General features: G+C 34.3%; 1 protein-coding gene across 2 annotated transcripts in view; it reads left to right on the top strand.

Moving 5' to 3' along the window:
* The window catches only part of LRPPRC (leucine rich pentatricopeptide repeat containing), a 94,174-nt gene that overhangs the window by 42,258 nt on the left and 27,849 nt on the right, over positions 1-24,067 (top strand). For both annotated transcript variants that reach the window (XM_075042821.1, XM_075042822.1), the window contains exons 23-27: positions 872-1,076; positions 9,239-9,363; positions 9,999-10,105; positions 22,802-22,870; positions 23,137-23,227. In XM_075042821.1, the coding sequence (XP_074898922.1) occupies positions 872-1,076; positions 9,239-9,363; positions 9,999-10,105; positions 22,802-22,870; positions 23,137-23,227 (597 nt within the window). The remainder of the gene's footprint in view (positions 1-871; positions 1,077-9,238; positions 9,364-9,998; positions 10,106-22,801; positions 22,871-23,136; positions 23,228-24,067) is intronic.

Raw genomic sequence — 24,067 nt, 5'->3', positions numbered from 1 at the left:
ATGTTTTTATATAAAAGACTATACAATAAAATAGAAAAGCTAATGTAACTTTTCTCATAAGATCTTTTTGATATTTTTCTTGGCCTCTTACTGAACTTACTGTTAGAAAAATAATAAGCAAAGTTGATTTTTTCCAAATCACAATAAATCAGATCATGACCACCTGTACATTAAAGCAGTTTGAAAAGATTAGCTTGCTTGTAAGAGCATAAATGTCCCTCAGAAAATAAAATAATTCATAAATGTAGCCAAATGTAAAGTGGTCAAACATTCTGTCTATGCAATAATTAAGAACATTATAAAAACGCACTTATTCCATATACCAAAATGTTTGTTTCTGCCTTACTAATGAAGCTTAATGAACCTAATGTTTTAACATGCAGTCTGTTAGAAAGCTTTCATTGGCTCTCCTTGGCTAATTAGTATCGACACAGCAAACAGGCCCTATCGGTATCAGACCATTAGTCTGGCTGTATATACAGTGTAAACATATCTTTATTATCTGGCCTCGTGACAAGCCATCTGCTGAAGAAACAATGGAGTGATTTAGCAGATGTTAGCATTGAACGATAAAAGCATCCATTTAGTAGAATCTTGCAGCTATAGGGCAGACTATACAGGGTTATGTGGTGCAGAGTGGGCACACAGTTCCTATCTATAATTTGTAGTCAAAGTTGCAGCAAAATGATAAAACCATGCTATTGTGGATTTATAATTGTAGTCTCGTTTAGAAATGCAAGTAGTAATTAACTTGAAATCGGCATTATACGCCAGAATTTACATTCCTGCTGGGTTTGAAATGCTGTTTTAATAGCAGTTTGTTTTCCCTACATGAAATTACCTAAGGGTCTTTTGTGTTGTTTCATTGTAGATGCTATTAACATTCTAACAGAGATGAAAGAGAAGGATGTTCCTATCTCAGACAGAACAGTTGCATCTTTTTTCCGTGTTCTTAATGCCGCTGCCATGCGAGGTGAAGTTGAAACAGTGAATCGATTACATGAGACCATTGTGAACCTGGGGTTGGCAGAAACTGCTGCCCTTCATTCCCCTCTGATTACAGTTCACCTTGAAAAGTAAGCTATGTTTGGGCTTCAAATGAAACAAGTTATGATATTTATTTGTGTTATATGACCTGTGTATGGTATACACAGCTGCACATTCATGTTTCAAAGTGCTCATGCACACATGCATGCACATATAATACTTAAGTGATCTAGGAATAGTAATGAATGAATATGTTTTCTTAAGTTAAGTCTGTTTTCGTTAGTTATACATCACATCATCGTCTCTGGGAACAGCAGCTGTGTTTTATGGACACATCAGAGATGAAGTGGCTATATATTGGAATATGCTTATGAATTGGCTCTAAAGCCTGTTTGACAAGATAGCTATTCAGAGCATGATAGGTATATTTTCAGCTCTTGTGGAAAGTAGTATGTATTTTCCCATCAAAACAGCATTATTTTGCTGTGCCATCTAGTACATCTCAGGTGAGTTGAAAGGTGGTTGAACACTGAAATATTCTTAATTCAAATAATTTGATGTTATTGCCAATAGACTGCTATGTTGCTGAATTTAAAATTCAAAGAAAGTACTGTCTGGTTTGTCTATTGTGATCTTTTTTTTTTCCCCCACCTAGACTTTTAATAACATTTAATAGAGAAAAGCAAGTTCATACATTCGTTCTGGCAGGAAGCATCTGTAATTCCATGTGTCATGTTCCTTTCCATAAATTTTCATTGAGGTGTAGGATATTTGAATTGGTGTACGTATGAACTATATAACAATTTCTTACTAAAATTGTGCCAAGAGTCCCTTTTCACTTCCTTCACCGTATGCACAATCGTTTGGGGTTTTTTATGTAATTTATATGGTTGCTGGATTTTAACCTCTTGCAGCTAGAGTGATAAGTTTCTTGCAGTTTGGTTCAGGCATATGAGATGTTCTTGGCTTAAATATAATAGCTATGAAATAAGTGAATTTTCCATAATATCATGTAAGTCAGCCTCAGAGATGCATACTAATGTTTCTGTTAACATGTAGAGGTTTTTAGTTCTTTTAAGTATTCTGGGTGTGCAAGGTCTGTATAACATTGTCTATATTCAAAATTCTTGTCAAAAAGATGTAACTCTTGGTAGGTGCATGTACATTCTCTTCTAAAAATAGTATTTTAGTGTAGTGGTCAACAGTTAAGAATATAGTGTACATCTTTTCAGTCAGCAATGCTACCTTGGTTACATCACAAGACAAGGCAGATGTTTATGAAAGTAATTTAACTGCAATCATATGTAACTAATGTGTCGGAAAAATACCTGATACGCTTTGCACTGTGCAGTAAGAGCAGCTGCATTTTACATAATTGCTTTATGCACATTGACATGCAAGTTGTACATGGTGCTACTTGGGTTCTTTTCACTTGAGAGGTAGTATATGATGATGTAAACAAAGATGTGTTCATGTGTGGATGCAAAGGGAGACAGTAAAGAGTGTTATTTTAGTTTGATTCCACATTCTTTTGGATTATAAATGTTTGGTAAAACTTTTTAGAAAGGTTGTTGTTTGGGGTTTTTTTGTTTTGTTTTAATAAAGGGACTTTTGATGAGACTAGATTTTTGAAGGAGAAGGTAATTCCATACTGTGGAACTGTATAGCTAGAAGTCATTGGTACTCACCTGTATAAGTCTTAATACATTTCATATGTATAAATACAATACAAAGTAAACTCCTTTGCTATGGTTTTTTTTGGCTGCCGTATGGGTGGAAAGACTTGTTACCTCTCCAATGTTAGACAACAGAAGGGGGAAGCTTTTTCCACATAATTTGCTTGGGAGGAGTAACTGAATTTCACTGTGTTTTTTTGTTTGGTTGTGGTTGGGTTTTTTTTTGACTTGGAGATGCTAAGTTTTTGAAAGTTATGAGTGACTGAAATAACTGTTAGTCATTTCTTTCAGCAGTAGTGCTTACTATTTGCCATACTACAGCTCAAGTATCATGCTGAAATGCTGTCATTTAGCTGCAGGTTGTCACCATGCCTCTAAAATTAGCTCTGGGATATTTTTTAATGTTCCACAGCAGTGGTGGTGCTAGCTAGTGTTTTGTGTTCTTAATTTATTTCAAACTTTTTAATTGCTTGTAAAGGAATCTGTGATTTGCTTTTGAAGATTTCAACAACTGTAGGTGTAAAATGTTTTCATCTAGCCCTTTTCTCTGTACCCAGTCCTGAATATTCTGAAATTCTCGTTAAATCCTAGCGCATGTTAAAAGTGACAATATGCAGCAGAGCATGGAAAAAAAAAAGTTGTTGATGATGAACAGTATAACTTGACAAAAGCTAACAAAATCTAATATTCTAGTAGAATGGATATTTTGCCTTCAGTGTTTTGAGAAATATTTAACTGAAGTAACTAGAGAGAGAACTTATACTACCTTGGGTTATCCTGAGTAAATTTAAGGCAACCAGCCCCCTGCTTTTAATTGTATGATCTTTATTTATGACTCTGAACAGTTTCTCAAGATGGTGAAATCACATTAAAAATTGACACAGTCCACATGTGGAATCTTGGTCTGTCATTCAAGGTGAGAAACCTGCTTTGGACAGTATGACAAAAATCATAGTTTCTCAAACCTGCAAGGATGTGAAGAGCTTGTACTTTTTCTTAAAACGGGTCTTACTTTTGAACTGGTTCTTCCAACTGCTAATAATTGGAAAAGGTTGTGTTACCTACACCATGTAAAATTTCTTAGGATTTTAAGGATTGTAGTTTTGGCTTTTACCTGGTCTACCAGCTGTCAGGGGAAACCTATTTGAATATGAGCCGTTTTACAAAACTAAAGAGGTTTGTGAAGCTAATCTGCTCCTGTGCTGTACAATACTTTGGTAATATCTATTTACAGGATGATAAATTAATGGATACAGTAACTACTGTGATTTTTTTTTCTTCCTCCAAGAAAGCTGCACAAGCTAACTTTCGTACAACCAAAAATAGGAATACACATCTTAAAAACTCGATATGGTTCCTGTCTTTTCATTGACATAAATTTGTTTCTGCTCTCCTTGAGTAATAGCACCTCTGAGAAAAGAAACAACAAAACATCTTGAGGTTTGAATTTACTAATTCCCTATATCAGAAATGCTTTTAAGCAGAGGGAAGAAAATTTGCAGGTAAACTATGAAAACATTATGTTACAGACTGTATGAACATAATATTGAGTCAGTGAATGCAAGCAGTTAATATGTGTATTTTAAGTGGTCAAAAGGCTATAGCTGGATTGTGTTTCTTTAAAAATGGTCAGTGTATTTTAATACAGCATTGTCCAGTAAAGCATTATGTGCTGGTTTATGATTAATCTTACATAAACCCATTTTGTTTAGTTTCTCATGTAGTAGATATAGCGTCAATCCAGTGCCTTGGCAATTTTTCTTCTGTTATTTTCATGGAGTTAAATTCACTTATGATTTTGTTTGAGATGATTCTCTAGCACATACAAGTTAATTGACTTTTAAATTTACTTTTAAAAATAGGCATCTTTTTAAATTAGGTGATATTTTTAGTGGGGGAAAATTATCTATAGTGGGGAGTCTGGGTTTTTGTTTGGGGTTTTTTTTTTGTGTTGGATTTTTTTTTTTTAATTTTTAGTGGCTTTATTTCAAATATTTGTATTAAAACTCTTTACATGTTGCAATGAAATTAGGGATGTTTGGCTCTCTTACTCCATTATTGCAATTAGGAATTTATCATCATTGGTGCCAAAGGACAAAAGTGTCTCATTTGCCCTATGGGGACAGGACAGTGATAAGATGATTTTTCGTCAAGGATCATTGGGTCGTAATTAAGTTACATTCATGGCTATTGCTTTTTGAAGGATGATTGGTAAATGACAGGCTTCATGTGCTTGGTACGGACAGTGTTCACTAGGGTTTTTTCTCCCTCTGTCAGAAAATCCTGTTGAGTCTGATAATGTAAATGTGGCATTTTATTCTGAACAAAAGAGCAGGGAAATGAGCTATCTTGTCTAATCATTCAGTTGTTTAACACCGACTTCCAGTTTAGACTCAATTGGCTGGAAAGCACTTGACATGTGAAGTTAGTGCTGTTCGGAACGCATGTTTGAGTAAATTTTAAAGTAAGTGACAGCTAAATTGTACCTAGGGAAATTACAAAGCCTTCAACACAGTTAATTTTTTGGGGAGGATTAGTTGTAATTGCAACACCAGTCTCCTTGAAGATTCCTTAGTATGGCAAATGAACAGAAAAACATTTAGCTCTTTCAAGAGCCCGTTCTCTTTTAACAGAATAATTTTTGTGAAGCTGATTGTACCTTGCTGAATTGACTTCCCTCTATGCTAACATCTGCTTCAGATTTGTAGAGAAGGATTTGTTTTACTAGTCTACCCTCCACCCCCACCCCAGAGAGTCCCTTTTTTCTTTCTACCTCTCTAGTGATTTCAGGTTTGAGAGCTTTTCAATCAGTAAACCCCTTAGGTAAATTGCCACTTCACTAAAGCTTTATGCATAATGTTGCAGCACTTCATTCCAATTAAAATCAATATTTGGAGTCTTATTTTTATCAGGCAGACTCTCTGGTTGGGAAAGTTGTTTATTACAAGTAAAAGGTTAGATTTAGTGCTATGTTCTTGAAGCAAGAGGGGAGTGACTTGTTGAAACTGACGGGGGATGTTATATCCATGCATGTTATAGCCAGTCTTGCTGCAGAGTGTATTCTGCAGTCAGACATCTGAGTAATTTTGTCTCTTCAAATAGCTTTGTGTGACTAAAATTGCCCACGCAAATATTTTGGAAGATTGTGCCCATAGTATCTTGGACTTCATAGGCATCCTAAACAGAAACTAAAGGAATGCAAAAATTTACAATATTGTAACCCTAGCATCAGTTGGGTTGAAAAATAATGCCAAAGTAGGACTCTACCACGATTACATGAGGACCAAGCATAATACAGTGATGACTGAGGCTCCTTCTGTCATTCAAAAATAATAGTATATCTTCTTTTTTAAAAGAACAAGTTTCAATGAGAGGGAAAAATACACCCAATCTTTAAGTGGAACAGGTATTAGCTCTGAACAGATAATAATTGCGAGTGACTTAGAGCTGTAGCATCTAGCCAACTCAAAATGAAGCATGGATCATCTGCATTCGCATTTCAAATACTGTTTTGTCCAGACTGACACTGGAAATCAAATTTTTCAACATGGCTAGGAGTATATGGGCTTTATTTCCTTTTTGACTCAATCCATATTAATTAAACAGTAATTTTGGACCAGGCTTTTAATGTAGTAGTGTAGTAAGTATCCTTTGGGAAGATAAAAGGGTGTTCAATATGCATAAGTTTATACAGAAAGACTGCCAAATATTTTGAAATGTATGGCTGTTTGTTAGCTTAAAATCCTTTTCTTAAAATGTGGAAAATCTTTTTTTGTGCAGGTTTTTTTTTAAGTTAGTGATTTATAACAAGAAATGCATTAAAATGTTACCTATACTCAAAATGTGAAGCCTACACTAAGTTTCTAGTTTTCATTTTCATTTATTTTTTAACAGGATTGTAAAAACTGCTTGCAAAAGTAGTTGGTGGTACTTATTTGGAATTAACTGCGGTTTGTGGCAATTAAGAAAAATACGGCAGGTTGTTGAATAAATCATACAACTCAAGTATAAGCATAAGCTCGATGGTTTTTTCTTTGTAGTAGTACAAACAATTTCCTTGTAGGGGCTGAACTTCTGTACATTTTATTATTTTATAGTTGGTTGTTGTCAGTTTTAGCATTTATCTGTTTTATAAACCCTGTTCTCTAGTAAACTGTGGATGACTGGTTGATTGCTTGAATGCAACTGAACGAATATATCAGATTTCAATAGATTCAAAACAAATGTCTAGTAAATTAGTGTGTAAGATACTGACCTCCTTAAATGCAGACTTATTGAGGCGCCTTTGAGCAGTATGTACCAGTAACAAGTACAATATTACCATTTTTATTTCTGTTCTTTGCTGACTTTTTCTCTGCATATACAGTATTAATGCCTTCAGAAGGATACATTTAGAGACTAGAAAACTGTTAATGTTCCTGTTTGAATGACATCCCAATTATTCATTCATTTATAGATAGCTTTGACCTAAAAACAGTCACTTTAATCCTTTAGGAATACAGCCGAGACAATACTATGGCTGTTTGAGCATCAATCTGAAAAGCTAGATTTATCACTGAAAACTTTAATTTGAATGTATAAATGTTGTTGTGCCTCCTTAGAAATTGACTAGTTTTCTGTAAAACTGGGTGGTTTTAGATGTTAACTGAACTTGCATCTAAAGTAGGAGAAAAATACTGATTATATAAAGCTTTATATCTGTCTATGGTAACTACCATAGTATTTCTCTTTTATGACAGTAATCTAGCCTGCAACATCTACTTGCAGTTTTGAAATTAACCTGTAATTTAGTCTTCACCCCAAATGACAAAAATTCAAATGACTCCATGGGGTGCCAGAAGATGCACTGTAAACAGGGCTCAGTAAGGGGGATAAGGTAGAAATCCATCATCTTAGGTTCATCTTCGGAATGCCAGTATTACTGAACAAAATTAATTCTTCTTCTGTGTTTTACTCTTTAAAAATTTAAAATATTAGCCTAGATGAAGATAGTAGCATATAATAGTCTAGTTCATTCTCTGAAAAAGCAAAATTATGCTGCAGAAGAAATGCAATGTGAGGACATGTGGCTTGTTTGCCTTGTTTTAACAGTAATATCTTGATTTGTTAAGGTTCAGTTGATCAATAATAAAGTTGCTTTGGGAATGCAAAATCATTATTTCAAATCAGTTTTATTATGGCCTTCAGCTGCTGCTAAGTGATTTTTTCTTTCTTTTTTTTTTTTTCCCTTGCCTACTTCCACGGCCATTTATTTGGTAAGCCTTTTGAAATCTAAATGCAGTCTTATTGACTGTTTGGCTACTTACTACATTTTATGTGTGTTGTCTTGGTTTGTTTCAATTTCAGCTTAAACCTTCCCCTTCAAAGAATAACTTCACATATTGTTTTACCAGTGTTTCAGTGGTTGTCCTCTGTAGGTTTTGTTTTGATTTTTTTAGATTGGGTTGTAATCCATTGAAAAAGGGTCTGCAGCCGATGATTTAGTTCTGTTAGTTGCACAGTATAGAATGTTAATTTATATTTGTTATTAAGTTCCAGATCTGATTGTTTTTATGGCTTTTCAGTTTTGCATTTTAACTATGTATGCTTCTGAAGGTGTTAATACTGTATATGTAGGGAAAAAGTCAGCGAAGGACTGAGATAAACAAAAATGGAAATATTGTACTTTTTACTGGTACTTACTGCTCAAAGGCTCCTGAATAAGTGCATTTAGGAAGTCAACATCTTATGCACTTATTTAGTAGTACTGTGGATATACACTGGTGCCATGGCTTTATGTGACATGGAAGAGGCCAGCATACAATACGTTTTGGTACCTTAATCTATTGTTGAATAAATTGCAAAAATTACATTTTTATTGCAGAAAATATACGTTGGATTCTGACCATTATATAGAATGGAAAAATGCTAGCCCTTCAATTGTGACAAAATGGAAATCAATAGATAGAGCTAGTCTGTTAAGGTGTAAAACAAGTATAAAGCAATCTGAAGAGCTGTGGTTATCTTAGTTAACTCTCGAGATCTATACTGAAATAAAAATGCTGTGGAAAAATTTTAAAGAGCTTAAAATCTGAAAATGTCTAAACAGACATTTGTAGGTAATATAATGTGCACGGTATTACTTATTAACAAGAAAAATAGAACTCTTAAATACAAACTGGAATTTCTGTGGAATTGGGGTTTTGTCACAATAGTATCTAGCAGAACTTAAGAATTTTACTTCAAAAATTAAGTGCATCTAATCATGAGGAGCATTCACACCTTTGGTTAATTTGTAGTGAACAGTGGTCATGCAGTCAAAAATTATACAGCCAAGAGGTTTAACTGTAAAACTGTAGTTCTGTTTTCATTTCAGCTGTCAAGCATACATGGTATTTGTCTGTAGGAAAACTTTACCTGTTATTTTAAAAGAACTGTAGCACATTGGGGGGGGGGGGGGGGGAAATACACTCTTGGATCATAAACTGCTGAATGAATTTTCCTTGAAATTTTCAAGACTAAAGTGGGTTTAGCATGCTCTGCTCCTGCTTGGAATGTTTGATTGTTTTTATTCTTGTTTTGTTTCATTCCACAAGGGATGATATGCCTGCAGCTCTGGAAGCTTTAATCAAGTGTCATAAGAAGTATGGTAAAATTCTTCAGCTTCATAACATCTACTGTAGACTGATAGAAAAAGGAGATGCTGATCTTCTGCAAAAGGGTTAGTTGCATGTAGTCAAATGCTGTCTGGTTATATGGGGTGTTTTCTGGAGGCTTTTCTTCCAGGACTTGTATATCATTTCTCTAAACTTAAAGAAAAAAAAATTGTTTGTGTTTATATGTGTAACTTTAAAGCACTTAGATGATGCCTATGTTCTTCAGATTGAAAATTGATATTAATTTTAAATGTAGAAGAATCCTAATGTTTGGATAATACAGCATCGAACTCTCAAAGGTTATTGCTAATACTTGTTCTAGCTATGTATATTATTATTATTAAGGAACAACTTAATAGTAACACAACACATCTGTTTTTCAAATAGTTGTGCAGTTAAGAAATCCTATATCCTCACCCTATACAAGTAGAGAATGCCAATATATAGTCTATTTTGTTGAATGTAATTCAAAATAATAGTGCAGCTAAACAGAAAAACATTTTAAATATGCTCAACTGCAAAGTTACAAGAAGTTGTGTAATATGTTGTAATCATTCCGTATGTTTCAAAATTTATCTCCCCATAGCTTGTTCTTGGTGTTCTATGATGCTTGGAAAATATTAGTATTAAGAATATTTGACGTATATGTTAAAATACTTCAATGTATTTAGTAAATTAATGAGTTTTATTCTCTGTTTAGTTTCAGATTTTATAAGCAGAGAATATGGAGATATGATGGCTCTTTATGATCTCTTCTTCGCCTTCTTGCAAACAGGAAAATACAGAGAGGCCAGGAAGGTCATTGAGGTGGGACTTTAACTATAGTACTCTAATCATGCAGCTATTTAGACTCTTAATTAGAAACATTTAAAGTTTTTAACCTTTAATTAGACTTGTTCTGATTCATGTTAATAGAATTCAATCCCAATAATAAAAAAAAAACCTCGACCAGCTTTATTTTGTATAATTACAGCTCAGAAGAGAGACAGTCTTGTATATTGAAATTGTTTCCTTACTTTTTCAAATTCACTGTTATATATCAAAATGATATTTGCATATTAAATATCGGATTGTGGAACAATTAAATTAAACTGGCGTTCCTGGGTGTAAAGTTGCTAATCCTCTTTCCGAAGGAATTCTTTGTTCTTAAAAGCACTGGAATTTAATTTGCTGCAGACCATGCTCAGATTTATTTGTAATGCTTGTCTACAAGTTAATCAGCCAAACAAGCGCTGTCTGCTACTGCTTGGCATTTAATTTAGCATTTCTTCTTTCGCTCTCTTTTTCAGGATAGTAAGCAGCTTATAGGAAGTGGTAGGTGACAAACTTGGTCTATTTAGGATTAGTATATTTTATCTAGACTTGATTGAAATTGTGCTTACTGAAATTGATAAGTCAAAGGGGCAGCTGCAGAGTCTGCTTAGATTGTGATTATTTTTCTTCTTAATGCAGTTTTATGTTTTTAAAATGCTGCATAAGTTTCTGGTTAATGTGTGGGAGGAGGCATCTTGCAGAAAAAGTAATACTTTGTCCTCATCGTTTTTGTTACATACATACACAACTCTGTAACCTCATTTTCTGGGTTTTTTCCTTCCTAAGACAAAGTATGCTTTTTTCCTAATTCCCCCTAGAATATTTGACATACCAGTTATCCCTACTTGAATTATCTAACAGAATTCTTGTATTTAAAAAAATCTTGGTTTTCTGCTTGTTTTTCTGTGGTGGAACGATACTGACCTGCTGCGGGGTGTGTGGAAATTGCTAAGGACAATGTTGAAGCATTGGTATTTTTGTTCTGAGAGGGTTTTTGTAGCTCAAAGTCTTATAATACAGAAGAACAGAAATAATCAGTATCTGACAGAAGACAACACTGAGGAGTGGAGTTCTTTTTAAAGTGATTAAAGCATATAGGAGCTAAAATGATGAAATCTGAGATTTGGAAGTAAAATTAAAGCTAAATGAGTAAAACTGGTACTTGATGTGATTCAGCAGCTGTTTCTTTGATACTGGCATTTAATTTCTCAAAACTTATATTGGTGTCTACAGCAGTGATGAATAGGATAGTAAGCAAATTATCAAATTGTTGGGGCTTTGAAACTTTTGTCATTTTCTTAATAGGTGCCAAATTATCCTGCAAATATTCAGTATTTGGTGATAGATCATAAATTATTAGTAACCACAAACAGGCACTTAGACATAAATCTGAACACCTGATATCTGGAGACTACATAGAAGTTTTCCTGGCTTTTTATGCTATTTAAAGTAGGTTTCTTGTTCTTATGTAAGTTCTATGAAATATGAATTAGGGCTTTGTATATGCTGTTGAGAAAAAAAAGGTTTTAAATCTGGGATTTTTAGGAGTATAGGAATTTTAGCTATGAATAATATGCATGTATTTTACTGGTGGATAAAGTGACACAAAATCAATTACTATATGGTGTGTTATTTTAAGTATGCTTTTATTATGTAACAATCTTAAGTATTTTCAAATAAATTTTTTTACACGAGAGGGGGGAAAATCTTACAATTGGTATTTTGCTGAAGAAGAAAATAGCTTTTATTGTTTTAAACAATAAACAAGTTACTATTTGCCTTTTTTTTTTTGGTTGGGAAGTCAAAGCCTTAATCAGTATAATGTGGAAGATGGAGTACAAAGTATATGTGTATCCTTTTCTCTAGTCCAGTGTTTTTTGTGACTAAATTACTTCTCTTGTTGGTCATCTCAGATTGTTTTTCTATTTTCCTTTCTTGTGAATTAATACGCAATGAAGGTGACCAATTGCTGCTTTTTCTTTTTAGACACTGTTGCATATTAGATATAGATTATCTTTCAGCATGTACTTTGATCATGTATTGCTGATTATGGTGGTCAATTGATTTTAGTGATATTATTTGTTTTGAAAGTATCTACGGAGTAGATAAAGAGGGTCTAAAAGGGTAGTAATGATGCTGGAAAAAAATTTCCGTAGGAGTTAAGGAAGTGAAGACCATGGAGGATGTAATCATTAAAATGCGCTGTAACTCACTGGAGACCACTTTCTCTGCTTCCTCTTGCTGTTGTTAGCAATCAGAGGTACACTAGGTGCTTATGTGAAACTTAGTGACAACTGCTGCTTTGAAAAACTTGAAACTCGGAGCCCCAGGAGTAAGGAAATCACTCTTAAATCTCAATCTTTGTTAAAATACAACTGGGTGACAATAGTGGGAAAGATTTGAATGCAATTATAAAAATTAGGTCAGAGTTCTGTATGTATGTTATCAGGTCATAAATGTGTTGTACATGCATATATATAACCTCGTGTTGTGGGATATCATCATAGCAAGAGAGCTGAGAGCTCTGGAGCTCATCTGCTTGCTGAAAGGACAGCAAGACTAAGCAGACAATGATAGCATAAAAGATGACAAAAAGTGACTAGAAAGGAGGTGAGGCAAGGAATGCACCTGACTGATGCTAGAACAAGTAAACTGAAGCATGTGGTAGTCTGGTGGTGTGAGTCTCTTTTGAAGTGATGCTAAGTGGAAGAGAAGCTGTGATTGAGAAGACTACGGGGGGGAGTGCAGTTAAGTTCCAAGGCTTCACACAGCTTGGTTGGTCAGGTAACAGTTTGCAATGTTGCTAGACTGCATTGTTAAGATTTTGAAAGTCTGTTCTCATTTGTTCTGTGGCAGGTAGCTAGAGAAGAAAGCCTCTCTGAGACAGTACCTCCAAATGAGGTAGCCTTGGCTGCTCTGTAAAGTAAAAGTCTATTTTATTCTAGCTGTGCCTGGAGATTCCTGGACCCTTGAAGTTATGCTGGTAGATGGATGTGCTGGTAGATGCTCGTTTGCTTTCCACTTGGAACAAGTTCTACCATTGGGTGCTGTAGTACATCAAACCATGATTTAGTCTTCAGTTCTTAATTGCATCTCAACCGATTAAGTTGGCTTTTGTCTTGTGTCCTTCAAAGGTGATCATGTCAAAAAAAAGTTGGCACATCTCTCTTCTTTCCCCTTACCATAAGGTCACATACTAGCTTGCCTTCCCTTGAAGTGGCATAGCATGACTTCTGTGTCACAAATCTAGCTCTAGTTACTTAGGATTTTTTCCTGCTTACTTGGAAAAGCCGTTTAATTGCCTTTTTTCCTTCAATTTTGTTTTTCATAAAAAAGAAAAAAGGAAGAAAATTAAATATATTTTGACTTTAACTAAATTAAACTACATTAAAACCAATGTAGGCTAAAAGAAAGGGATACAAATTTTCAATAAAGAGGATTAAGGAAAAAGTAACTTTTAGAAAAAATATGTACTTTACCTGTCTTCTAAAATGTTGTCTTATTTTAAAAATATCTAATCAGATTTTCTCCTGGAGAGAGGTCTTATGTAGTTCTTCATATGTGTGTCTCCAGAGCTCCAAGTAGTAGATCAGAGAGTCTGGAAGAGTTGCTTGGCCTAGTATTCTTTCAAGTCTGGTATGAAAGTGATAAGAGAATTTTCTAGAGCCTAGTCCCCCAAATCCCTCCAATCCACAGCTTCTTGCCTGTTGCCAGAACTGGACAATTGGAATTCCCTTATGTTTACTCAGTTGTTGACTGCCATTTTATTAACCTGATTGAGCTGATGGTTGAGAGCTGGACTGCTGTGAAGGTTATCCAGGAGAGTGAGAATGAAAAAGGGAATGTTATACCACCTTGGAGGAATCTACTTCCTCCCCCTTTCACCTCTTAATTCTGTTAGTTTGTTTGCATGCTGCATGGAGATTCAAAGATTTCGCTCCTTAAAGTAGTTAGAATATAGTTGTTATCTGTCATTTTGGTCCAATTTTAATTTTTTTGGTCGTCTCTGAATTTTGCACTGAGATCTCATACTTGCAGCTGTTTTACCTGCAAGATGGTTGAATATTTCTAGACTTGCCCTTTTTCCTTCATTTATCATTCATGCTGAACACAATTATCAAAATACTCTCTGAATCTATGTGTAATTAAGCCCATGTCCATGCTTGGCTCTTTCTGGTAGGGTTAAAAGAGTTATATATCATTAAGTAATGTAACAGTCCTGCAGCAGAGGTTCAAGCAAGCCCTTCTATAAATCTACTTAGCAGAAGTCTAAACCAGTTTTTCATGAAGTAGAAATGAACACTTTACACCTGTGGCTAAAGTATGCAAGGTTTTAAACTGGTGTTAAATCCAGTTCTGCACTGTATTGATAAAATCATTACACCTTAAACTATACTTTATTGGACAGCAAAATACTTCTGTAAAGAAACAAAACAAGCACCACATTAAAAAGAGTATCAGGTCACTGGCAATTTTGGTTCGGAGCTTATGGACTGCTCTGATAGGAACTAGGAGTTGGTAGAGATGTTCATCTTTTGTTGTTTGACAGATACTTCTTGAAATCTTCCTAGATCAAATCACATCAGCTATTAAATTAAAATTTTCTTTAATGAAAGAGTAAAAGCTCTTGTTCTGCTCTGTTTGTAGTTTTACTGGAAACGAAGGCTAAGAGAGGATTACTAAGAGGGTATCTTAGGGAAAGATGCCAGAACTGTACAGCAAAATTTTTCAGTCAAGGCTAGTTTGCTACCACTAGAGGAACCTCCCTTGAAAATGGCAATGCATAATGCATGGCTTCAGATTTCTTTTAACCAGACTTTAATTAAAGTGTGATGCTTTCCTTATCTTCTGTTCTCATACTAAATATATCTTTTATATTTAATAGTTAAATATATCATACCATATCTCACATATCAAGACACTTATGTGAAGAATTGAGGGGACAAATGGTTGTGAAATATTTTAATGAAATGTTTTCCAATGTGAATAAATGCAAGAAAAGGCATTTGCTGCTGAAATTCAAGACCTGACAAAAGAACTGTTTGGGGTGAGTTTAGTGTACAGGAATATATCTATCAACAGATGTCAAGTTAATTCAGGAGGTAAATAGATTTAAGCAAGGAATTGTGACATCCACTGTCAACAGACTTCAAGATACCAGTTGCCATTGGTTTTAATCTACCATAAAAACAATGAGAATATTTCTACTTGATATTGAGAGATTACAACCTTCTTTCATCCAGATTGCTTTTTTTAAGAGTCTACATCATAAAATTGAGTCTTGCTGATTTTATGCTGGAGATAAACTATGGAGGGAAGATCTTTCTTGATTTGTGACAGCAGGATCTAGGGTGGGGGGTTATGTGTAATTTAATGATGATTTTATCTAATGTCTGAATTTACCTACAAAGACTAATTTTTGGTTCCGTTAAGAAAAAAGTAGAGGTGATTAGAAAAGAATTTAAATGTTTGTGAATGTTGAATGCAAATTGTATTAGGCAATGGTGGTCTGAGATTGAGGAGTAGTTTGTAGGGGGTGTAATAGCTTTTATTAGAGTAACTGTATACAGCTGAGAGGGAGGGGAAAGGCTGGAGAGCTTTTAGGCACACAAGCCCTATAATTACAAGAAAAGATTATTCTTTTTTTCTTACTATTGAGTCCTATTAGTCTAATAAAAGCATTACTTCTCCTTATGAAACTGGACTCTGATACAGCTGTTAGCGAAGGTGGATTTTATGTCCATGCATATGTGCATGTGTGTATGTGGGTTAATAAAAAAAAAGGTGCTTACTAGTTCAGTGCACGTTATTTAGTTCTTAAGTATGGCTTTCTTAAAAGAAAGCAAAGGAATATGTTTCAAATAAGTAAATTTGGTAAAGGAGATGACTACTGAAGAAATGCCTTCCAGAAAGTGAGAGGGTAGTGTATTTGGAATGTGGGATCAAGGCAAGAGCTGTTTGTCCTTTCTTAGCTCCAGGGACTTTGTGTTAGGAGGACACTACTGAGTGTTAAAATGTTTTTTTCATTAATCATACAACGTAAAACCACATTACAATGCAAAGAGCAAATTCTTGCTCTGTTTTGACTCTAGAACATGCTTGAGGATTTTATTTTCAGTAGGGTTTTTGCATATTTTTGATGTCACCTTTTCTTCCAGACTGATTATTGTTATGAAGTTCTCTTATTGTCTAATGATTATTTTATAATAATAATTTGCTGCATAATTTATCTTTGAAATCTTACTGGTAAATGCATAATATTCCAATAGTGCTTAAACTTACATCAGTCTCAATCATGAGTAATGCTAAAGTTGTAAAGCTCTTTCCTATTTTTATTTTGGCATTTTTGGAAAATAATCAAGTTTCCTTACATTTTTCTCAATGTCTGCCTAACATAAAGTAGCATATATTCCTGTTTCAAGTGAAATAATCACAAGTATTTACTCAACAGATACTAACTGTTTTGATAAAGTCAGTGAACTACGCAACTGACAGAAGCTTTGAGGCAAATACATACTTCAGGGGAAAAAACCCCTGAAACCAACAGTAAAAACTTCTCCAGTGGAGACTGTAAGCCTTGTATTTTCTTAATATGAACTACTGCTTTTTATGTAAAAAATTAAACTAGTAGAATTAGGCTCATTGCTACCTTGGGTGCTTGTAAGATAGGTAGAAAGGAGAGCATGAGCTTGAGTTCTAATCACTCCCAACAGGAGAGTTAGGGAGGATAAATATGTAGACATGTGTCCCTTTGTCTTTCATTAAATATCTGGTAGTGCAAATAAAATATCAAATACACTGTAATTGAGTAGGTTTTGAAGGCATAACTCGCAGTGGAGCAACTCATAATTTTCAAAACTCTGGTGCTGCATTAGAGTACTTGCCATTGTTATCAAACATGAAAAGTAGTCATATTGAAGGTACAGATTTAATTATATTCAAGCTTTCATACAGTTATACCTTGCCCCAAAAGTTGTGCAAGTGTCTGGATGTTTCTGATGAGCTTCTCATTAAAGAAAACAGTGTAATGGGGTTTGGGGTGTGTTTAGTCATATTTATTTCTGGGCGAAATTGCTTACAAAGAACAAAAGCAATTACTTATTATTTTAGAGAAATCCCGTCTTTGTTACAAGCAGTTTGCAAGGTTTTCTTTTGTTTACAAAGAATAAAGTGAATGAGGATATTTTTCTGTGCCACCACCAAAGAAACCATTTTCAAAATCCACGAGAGCTAAACTTCTTTCAAGGTGAACTTGTAGAAAGATTGTTCCCTGCCATATAGAGGTGTAGCTCTACTGCCATCCTGGTAGTACAATGACTTAAAGAAAAACTGAGCTAGAGAGAAGTAATGTGTTTTATTAGATAGTTGATATGATTGCAGCAGTAAAGATGCTTTTTGATGCACAGATTAATTTTAGATCCCTCAGTCTTTAAAGCTGCATCTTTTATAAACTTCTGGGCAATTGTGTAAAAGTTAGTATGTTTAGGACCAATAATCAAAAATAAAAAAAGTCTGTGTTTTCTGTATATCCCACAATGATACTTCACTTACATTATGCTATAAAGATTATAATGTAAGAAATACAGCAAAGTGGTATACTTGTTTCATACATACTAACACAGATGAAAGATTATTTTTAAAAAATAATGTTAATGTAGATGTTTCAATCAGTATGTTTTTAAAACTAGTGCATTGCTATTTGAAGGTGAAGGAGTATTTAATAAGAGGCAAAAATATAACAGAAGTGTAAGATAATTTTAACCATCTCGCCTATCAACTAGACTTAGATGGCTACATAAGGTACACAAATTTTATATCTGCATCTTTTAACTTTCTCATTAAGCAGTACACATACTGCTTAGTAGAAGTGAGGACTTCTACCAAGAGTTTTAATGTAGGGGAAGATTCAAACATAGCATACAGTGTTTATGTTGTAAAAAACTTTTGTTCAAGTAAGCTGCCATGCAAAAATATTCCAGGCTTCATCAAAGCTGCATGGAGTTTGTGAGATTTTCATAGACATTTTTGTGGAATCAGGGAAAAATCTGTCTTTAAGAACTTCCCATCAAATGTTCTGTTTTCACTGATGCTTATGTTAGAGTGAGCTGTGAGAAATGACATACATCAGTTCTTATAGCTGTCTGTTCAAGGCTGTCTGTTTGGAGAAGTAAAGCATTTTCTTGCAAGACATTGCTTTGGCATCTAAATCTCAGTAACTGGTTCTGGTACTGGTAACATAAGTCTGTTATGGCTGTTGATGTAACTCATCATGAAACATTCTTCTTCCTTTAGCAGCATTAGCTGTCTCTTGTTATTACTGGCTTTTTTCAGCTGCAGAGAGAGGAATGAAGGGATCTACCTGTCCAAAAAATACCATCAGAATGTGCAGTATGGATGGCATTTGTAAAATTTGGCTGTTTCTTTCCAATATGTTTGAATCTGTGATTATAGTAGAACTGTTACCATAAGAAAAGATTGAACTTTGGCAAGAAATTGTAAGGATTTAGAAGGAAACATAGAACACTTAAGGAAGGTAGAGTTAAATTTGAATGATTAGAATTGGTGTGTTGTTCACAGTGAAGTTATACCGTGAAAGGCTAGAATAAGTTGTCCAGGATATGTAACAATTATTTTGTCAAACAGTGCACAGTAGTAGTTTGTGGAAGTGCCATGTTGGAAGGTTAAAACAAGAGTCATCCATCTTGTGTCACGTATATGCCAAACAAAAAATACTTCTGGCTTTTAAATAATTATGCATCTTAAGCCAGCTCTAGCAAAAGTGGTATGGTTCTGGGACATTCTCAACTCTTAGTTTTCTGAAAGTCCTCTCTTTGAACAGTACTACAGGGTTTCTGGTCTGTATGTTAGTTTTTGTGGTTTTTCTCTTAAGTTTTGTGTTTAAAGAGAAAAAAGTTGCTTTAGGCAACTAGAGAGAAGTAAATAAATATTTTCCATGTGTCTTCTGTAAATTACTTAACTTTTAAAAAGTTGTTTTGAAAGTAAAAAGAAAAGTTATTGGTCTATTAGCTGTATCAATTACAGAACACTCATGTAAACAGAACTTGAATATTTCTATCACTGGCTAAAAATCTGGAAAGACATCGAATAGATTCTTCTCTGACAGGTCAGTATTTTGCCAGACAATCTGTTTTCTTTCAGCTGTAATAGGTAGAAATTAGCTCAAATAAAAATGTTAGTGCAGAAAAGATTTTTCTGGTGATTGGACCCCTTCAATCACCTGTCTGAAGTGATTGGTTTTAGGAAGGAGGAGAACAAATCAAATGCTTTCAGTGTGTTAGGATTGTTGCATTCATGTGATTTTTGAGTGCTGCTTGGCAAGAGTTTTTTTTGAAGATGCAGCATTTTTTTCTTCCCTTTCTGGTTAGTTTTCCTTTCTGTGTGTGAAGGTATAGAATCAGTGAGTAAATTAGTGTAGGGTTGTATGTTGAGTCTCAGAAAGATAGTAACAAATGTGATCAAAAGTATAGGATGGTTTTTATAGGAGGTATGACTAAATAGGTAAGTTCTGCTTAGTCTGGAGAAGAAATAGTGAAACAGGGAATTATATATACTACTCATGAAATTAATATGAATTGGAGAGGACAAAGAAAAATCAATTGTGCATTGTCTTCCTGTACAAAATCTAGGGGCTTCAAATGAAGCAACAAGAAGCTAGGCTGAAAACAAACAAAATGGTAGTATTTTGGTGGTTTTCTGCAGAAGGTAGCTGAGGCAATCCTTTGCCAAAAGATCATATGAATGATGAATCTTACGGGGTTCCAGGGGCAACCAGAAAAGCTCATGGAAGAGAAATCACTTACTAGAAACAGTGTGACCCACTGAACCTGAAGTAGTTAGAGAGTGAAAGAACACTAAGGGGGAAGTATTGCTGGGTCTTCTGTCATTTTATATTCTCCTGTAGGCACTGTTAGGGAGAGGATAACAAGCTAGATGAACCTTGGTTTGGTACAGTACAACTGTTGTATATTCCAAGAAAATGTAAAAGCCAGAAACCTCTATGGTTAGTTTATATGCTGTATGAACTGCTTGAGACTCTCAATGGTTATTTCATTCTTTAAAGCAGTGGATATCTTAAAAAAAAAAAAAACCACCAAAAAAACCCAAAACAAACAAAACCAGCAAAACACTAAGACTCAATAATAGATTTTTTTTAGTTCATTGGAACAAGCAAGATCAAAATTGTAAATGGGAATTGCGAAGAGTAATTAGAGTAACAGGTTTTTAATTTTTTTCATTATTATTCCTTGCTTTTTTTTATTCTATATCTTAGTCTGCTGTATTGTAGAAAGTCTGCTTCTTGCTAAATGCAATGTTTAAAATTCCCTAAGATGGTAAGGGATAAGCTACAAATATGGACTATCAGGCAAGCCCTGGAGATTTAGTTAATCTGACCTAGATGTTCTTTTGATGATTGAGACCTGCAGTATGTGAAAACACTTCTCAATTTCAAAATGAAACACGAGGATATCTGTTGTATAACTCAGCTGTCCTTGTAGTGACAGACACATCAATCATTTCTGAACAGGAAAGGATTTACTATAAAAAGTTTGTAGCTTTGGAGCTGTTGAGTTCGTTGGCATTCAGATCAGCAATGATATTGGAAGTTGTAAGTGAATTCAGCATTTGAATTTTACCATGCCCTAAAGAGGATTAGCTACAAATGCAGGCAACATACTTTTTTCTTTTTCATTTTCAAGAGCCTGTTGTGTAAGATGTTAATTTTTGACTTAGTTTTCAGCATATTTTATGTGAAACTGCTTGATAGCTCTTAAAAAAGCACTGAGCAAGTACCTACAAACGTATATAACTGAAAAAAAAAAAACAAAACCCTAATTGGAAAAAAAGCAAGTACCTGGAAAGCAGAAGTGTGTTTATATATACCACTTTTGAATACTTGGGAACCCACTATTTTTCTGTAACATCTTGTATTGAGGCTATCTTTATAGTACAGTTTAATATATGGGGAAGCTTCTCCATGTTGAAGAACTGTGGGGTTAATATCCTATTTTTTAAAAACCTTACAATGATTGCAAATAATGATTTCAATGATTGGTAGGATTATATGGCCTAACATTTACTCTGCAAAACACTTTCTCCTATATATTTAGCAAATTTTAACAGTTTTGACTGAAGTTTTGCATGCTAGTTTTCTGGTGTATGCTGAATTATTTCAGAAAGATGTAACTGTAATAATTCTGTGCTTGGAGAATATGAGAGAAGGAAATTACCTGTTTTAAAAACACAGAAGATAAACTGACTTTTTCAGTGGTAATTGTTTCCACTGTTTTGGAACTGACACTCAGTATTTCTCACAGTTTTTTGTTCAAACTGTCTCTTTTTTGCAAAGTTGTGTTAAAATTTTGGCAGTTGCACTTCACATTTCAGCAGTAGAGATTTCTTACAATATTAACAGCTAAAAGCCTTCAAGAGTCAAAACACACGTTTCTCTGTAGGGATGAACAGACATTTCCTTGGAACCACTTTGAGCTATGTTGATGTGAATCTGGACACCCGAAATGAAAGCAGAGTCCTCTGTAAATGATCCTTGTGCTAAAACAAGAGTATAAAGAAAGGAAATCCAAGTATTCTGTGGGAGGGGAAGGGTAAGAGGTGAAAATGATGGATGGTTTGCACATAGATTTTTTTGTATCTCGTTTTTTAGACATGTCAGACATAAGTCCTGGCATGCCTGTGACATGTTTCTTTAAAAACTTTGAATTTTCCTGTGTTTCTTTAAGAATTTATTTAAGTGGAGGAACCAGTATTTTGATTATGGCCTGTGGTACTGAGAATGCACAATGTGGTAGTCTATACCAGATAAAGTTTCCAAGGATTGAAACCTTATTGAGAATGTGTATTCTGTAGCTGTAGTCTGCTCGAAACAACAAAGGAATGAATAAGCAAAGGCTCATCAAACCTGGGAAAATTAGTAACAGAAAGAACTGTGGCATATTGACTATTATACATCAGTTCCTCCATGTACACATACTTAAAAGTAAGCCTTTGCTCTGTTCTGGGATAGTAATTGCCTTATAGTTAGAATACCTGCCGTCTGCATTGGCAGTATGTTATAATTTTAACAGTTACTGCTCCATAAATTCCTCGTTTTCTTATTGAGCAGTAGCAAGAAAAGTCAATATCTAAAAATATTTACTGTTTTTAGATATTAATAGTTGTAAGAAAATGGCTAATGTTAGCAGAGGAGGGGTACCCAATGCTGATGATGTGGTTGAGAGGCATGGTTTTCTAGGTGCTAAGACATTGCAGTGGTTTTGAATGCAAACATTACATTGTGAAGACAGTTTGGAAAAATTTGGTTTAATTCTTTACCATGAGTAATACGAAGGATTACTATGGGTAATAGCAATAATACTCTATTACTGTGGTGGTAAAATTATTTAAGGTTTCAGTTCATCTGAAGTGTATTTTAAATCAACTCTTTTGGCAGTGTTTAGCTAAATAGAAAAATGTCTTGAAGAAAATGACTGCAATTTTTAAGTGTCTCATAAATGCAACCTAACTTGATAATTTGTGAGCTTCTAGTCTCATTCAGATTTCAAAAAGCAAGCAAAAACTGAACTTTTATTACAAGTACATGTATTATGTTTATTTTTCCTTAGAATATTCTATGTGAAGTAATGTGTTTCTTCTTGTGGAAATATTTTACAGACACCTGGCTTGAGAGCACACTCTGGAAGGTTGCAGTGGTTTGCAAAAAAGTGTATATCAAGCAATCAGGTATGTGGCTCATATGATGTCTTCTGTGTAACTGTCATTATATTCCAAGAAAAATTGTTTTGAAATATTTCATTGCTTGGTTTTTATGTTTGTGAAAGGACGTGTGACAGGCTGATGAGGTGAACTTAATGCTCTGTGTAAATGCTGGTGTATACTTAAACAGAAATACTATTTTAGCTGAATGCACACAGCATGTAAGTGCACATATATAGAAAAAAATAATTGTTTGGCTGAGGTCTAACTATGTTCTTCCTTTCTTTTTAAAGATGGAGACTTTGGAACACTTGGTAGAATTAACTCAAAACCTATTTGAATGTGATAGAGATGAGATGTACTACTACCTGCTTCAACTGTGTGGTAAGTGAGTTTGTGATCTTTTTCATGTTGTAATCTGTTTGCATTAGTGTTGGAGATAGGACATAACCCTGAATTGGAGAGGAGTTTTATCCTGATATGCAATTAGCCTGGATAGTGTTTCTGAGGCATTTTGGGCAAGGGGAGAGTACAGGGTTTTGGGTTTTTTTACCTGCAGACCTGAACACTTACATAGAACTTATATAGTACAAGTATTGAAATCCATGCTATTGTCTTGTATCCTAATTTGAAAGTTGATTCTGTTTTGGTTTTTAATAATGCTTGAAGAAGAAAAACTGCTCATTTGTTATATCTTCATAACTGATAAAGATCTGGTGTTTCCTGTGATTGGATCTAGTTCTGAAAGGTGCATTTTTAAAAAAAAAAATTTACCAATTCTTCATCAGCCACAAGTAACTTTTACATCACTTACAGGAACGGAACAGTTTTTAAAGTTGAAAGTTCCATTTCTATGCTACAGACTTGTTGTAGGATGTATCTATAGTGTTTTTCATTTCCTCTTTCTGTATTTTTCAGTCTGTGCTGGTTTTGTTATTCAGTATATCATACTGTATTATACATAATAAAAATTTTGGAAACTTTAGTTCTAGTTCAAGTCTTGAAAAAACGTTCTCTGTTAAGATTGGGTATGGAGCACTAAACAGTAAATTGGGACATTAAAAAAAAGGCATTACAGGGATTGCTCTGTACTTTGGTAATATGTGTGTGTGTGTGTATGTGTATATTAATGAACCATTACAGCAATTTGATATATTTGGTCATGGGAAAACTTGCATTTGAACTTAAAGTAATTTTAGGCTGTTGCCCATGTATATGGTTGAC

This window comes from Buteo buteo, chromosome 12, assembly GCF_964188355.1.
Source record: "Buteo buteo chromosome 12, bButBut1.hap1.1, whole genome shotgun sequence".
Taxonomy (NCBI): domain Eukaryota; kingdom Metazoa; phylum Chordata; class Aves; order Accipitriformes; family Accipitridae; genus Buteo; species Buteo buteo.
Note: the sequence above shows the minus strand (reverse complement) of the source record. Positions and strands in the feature narration are given on the sequence as shown.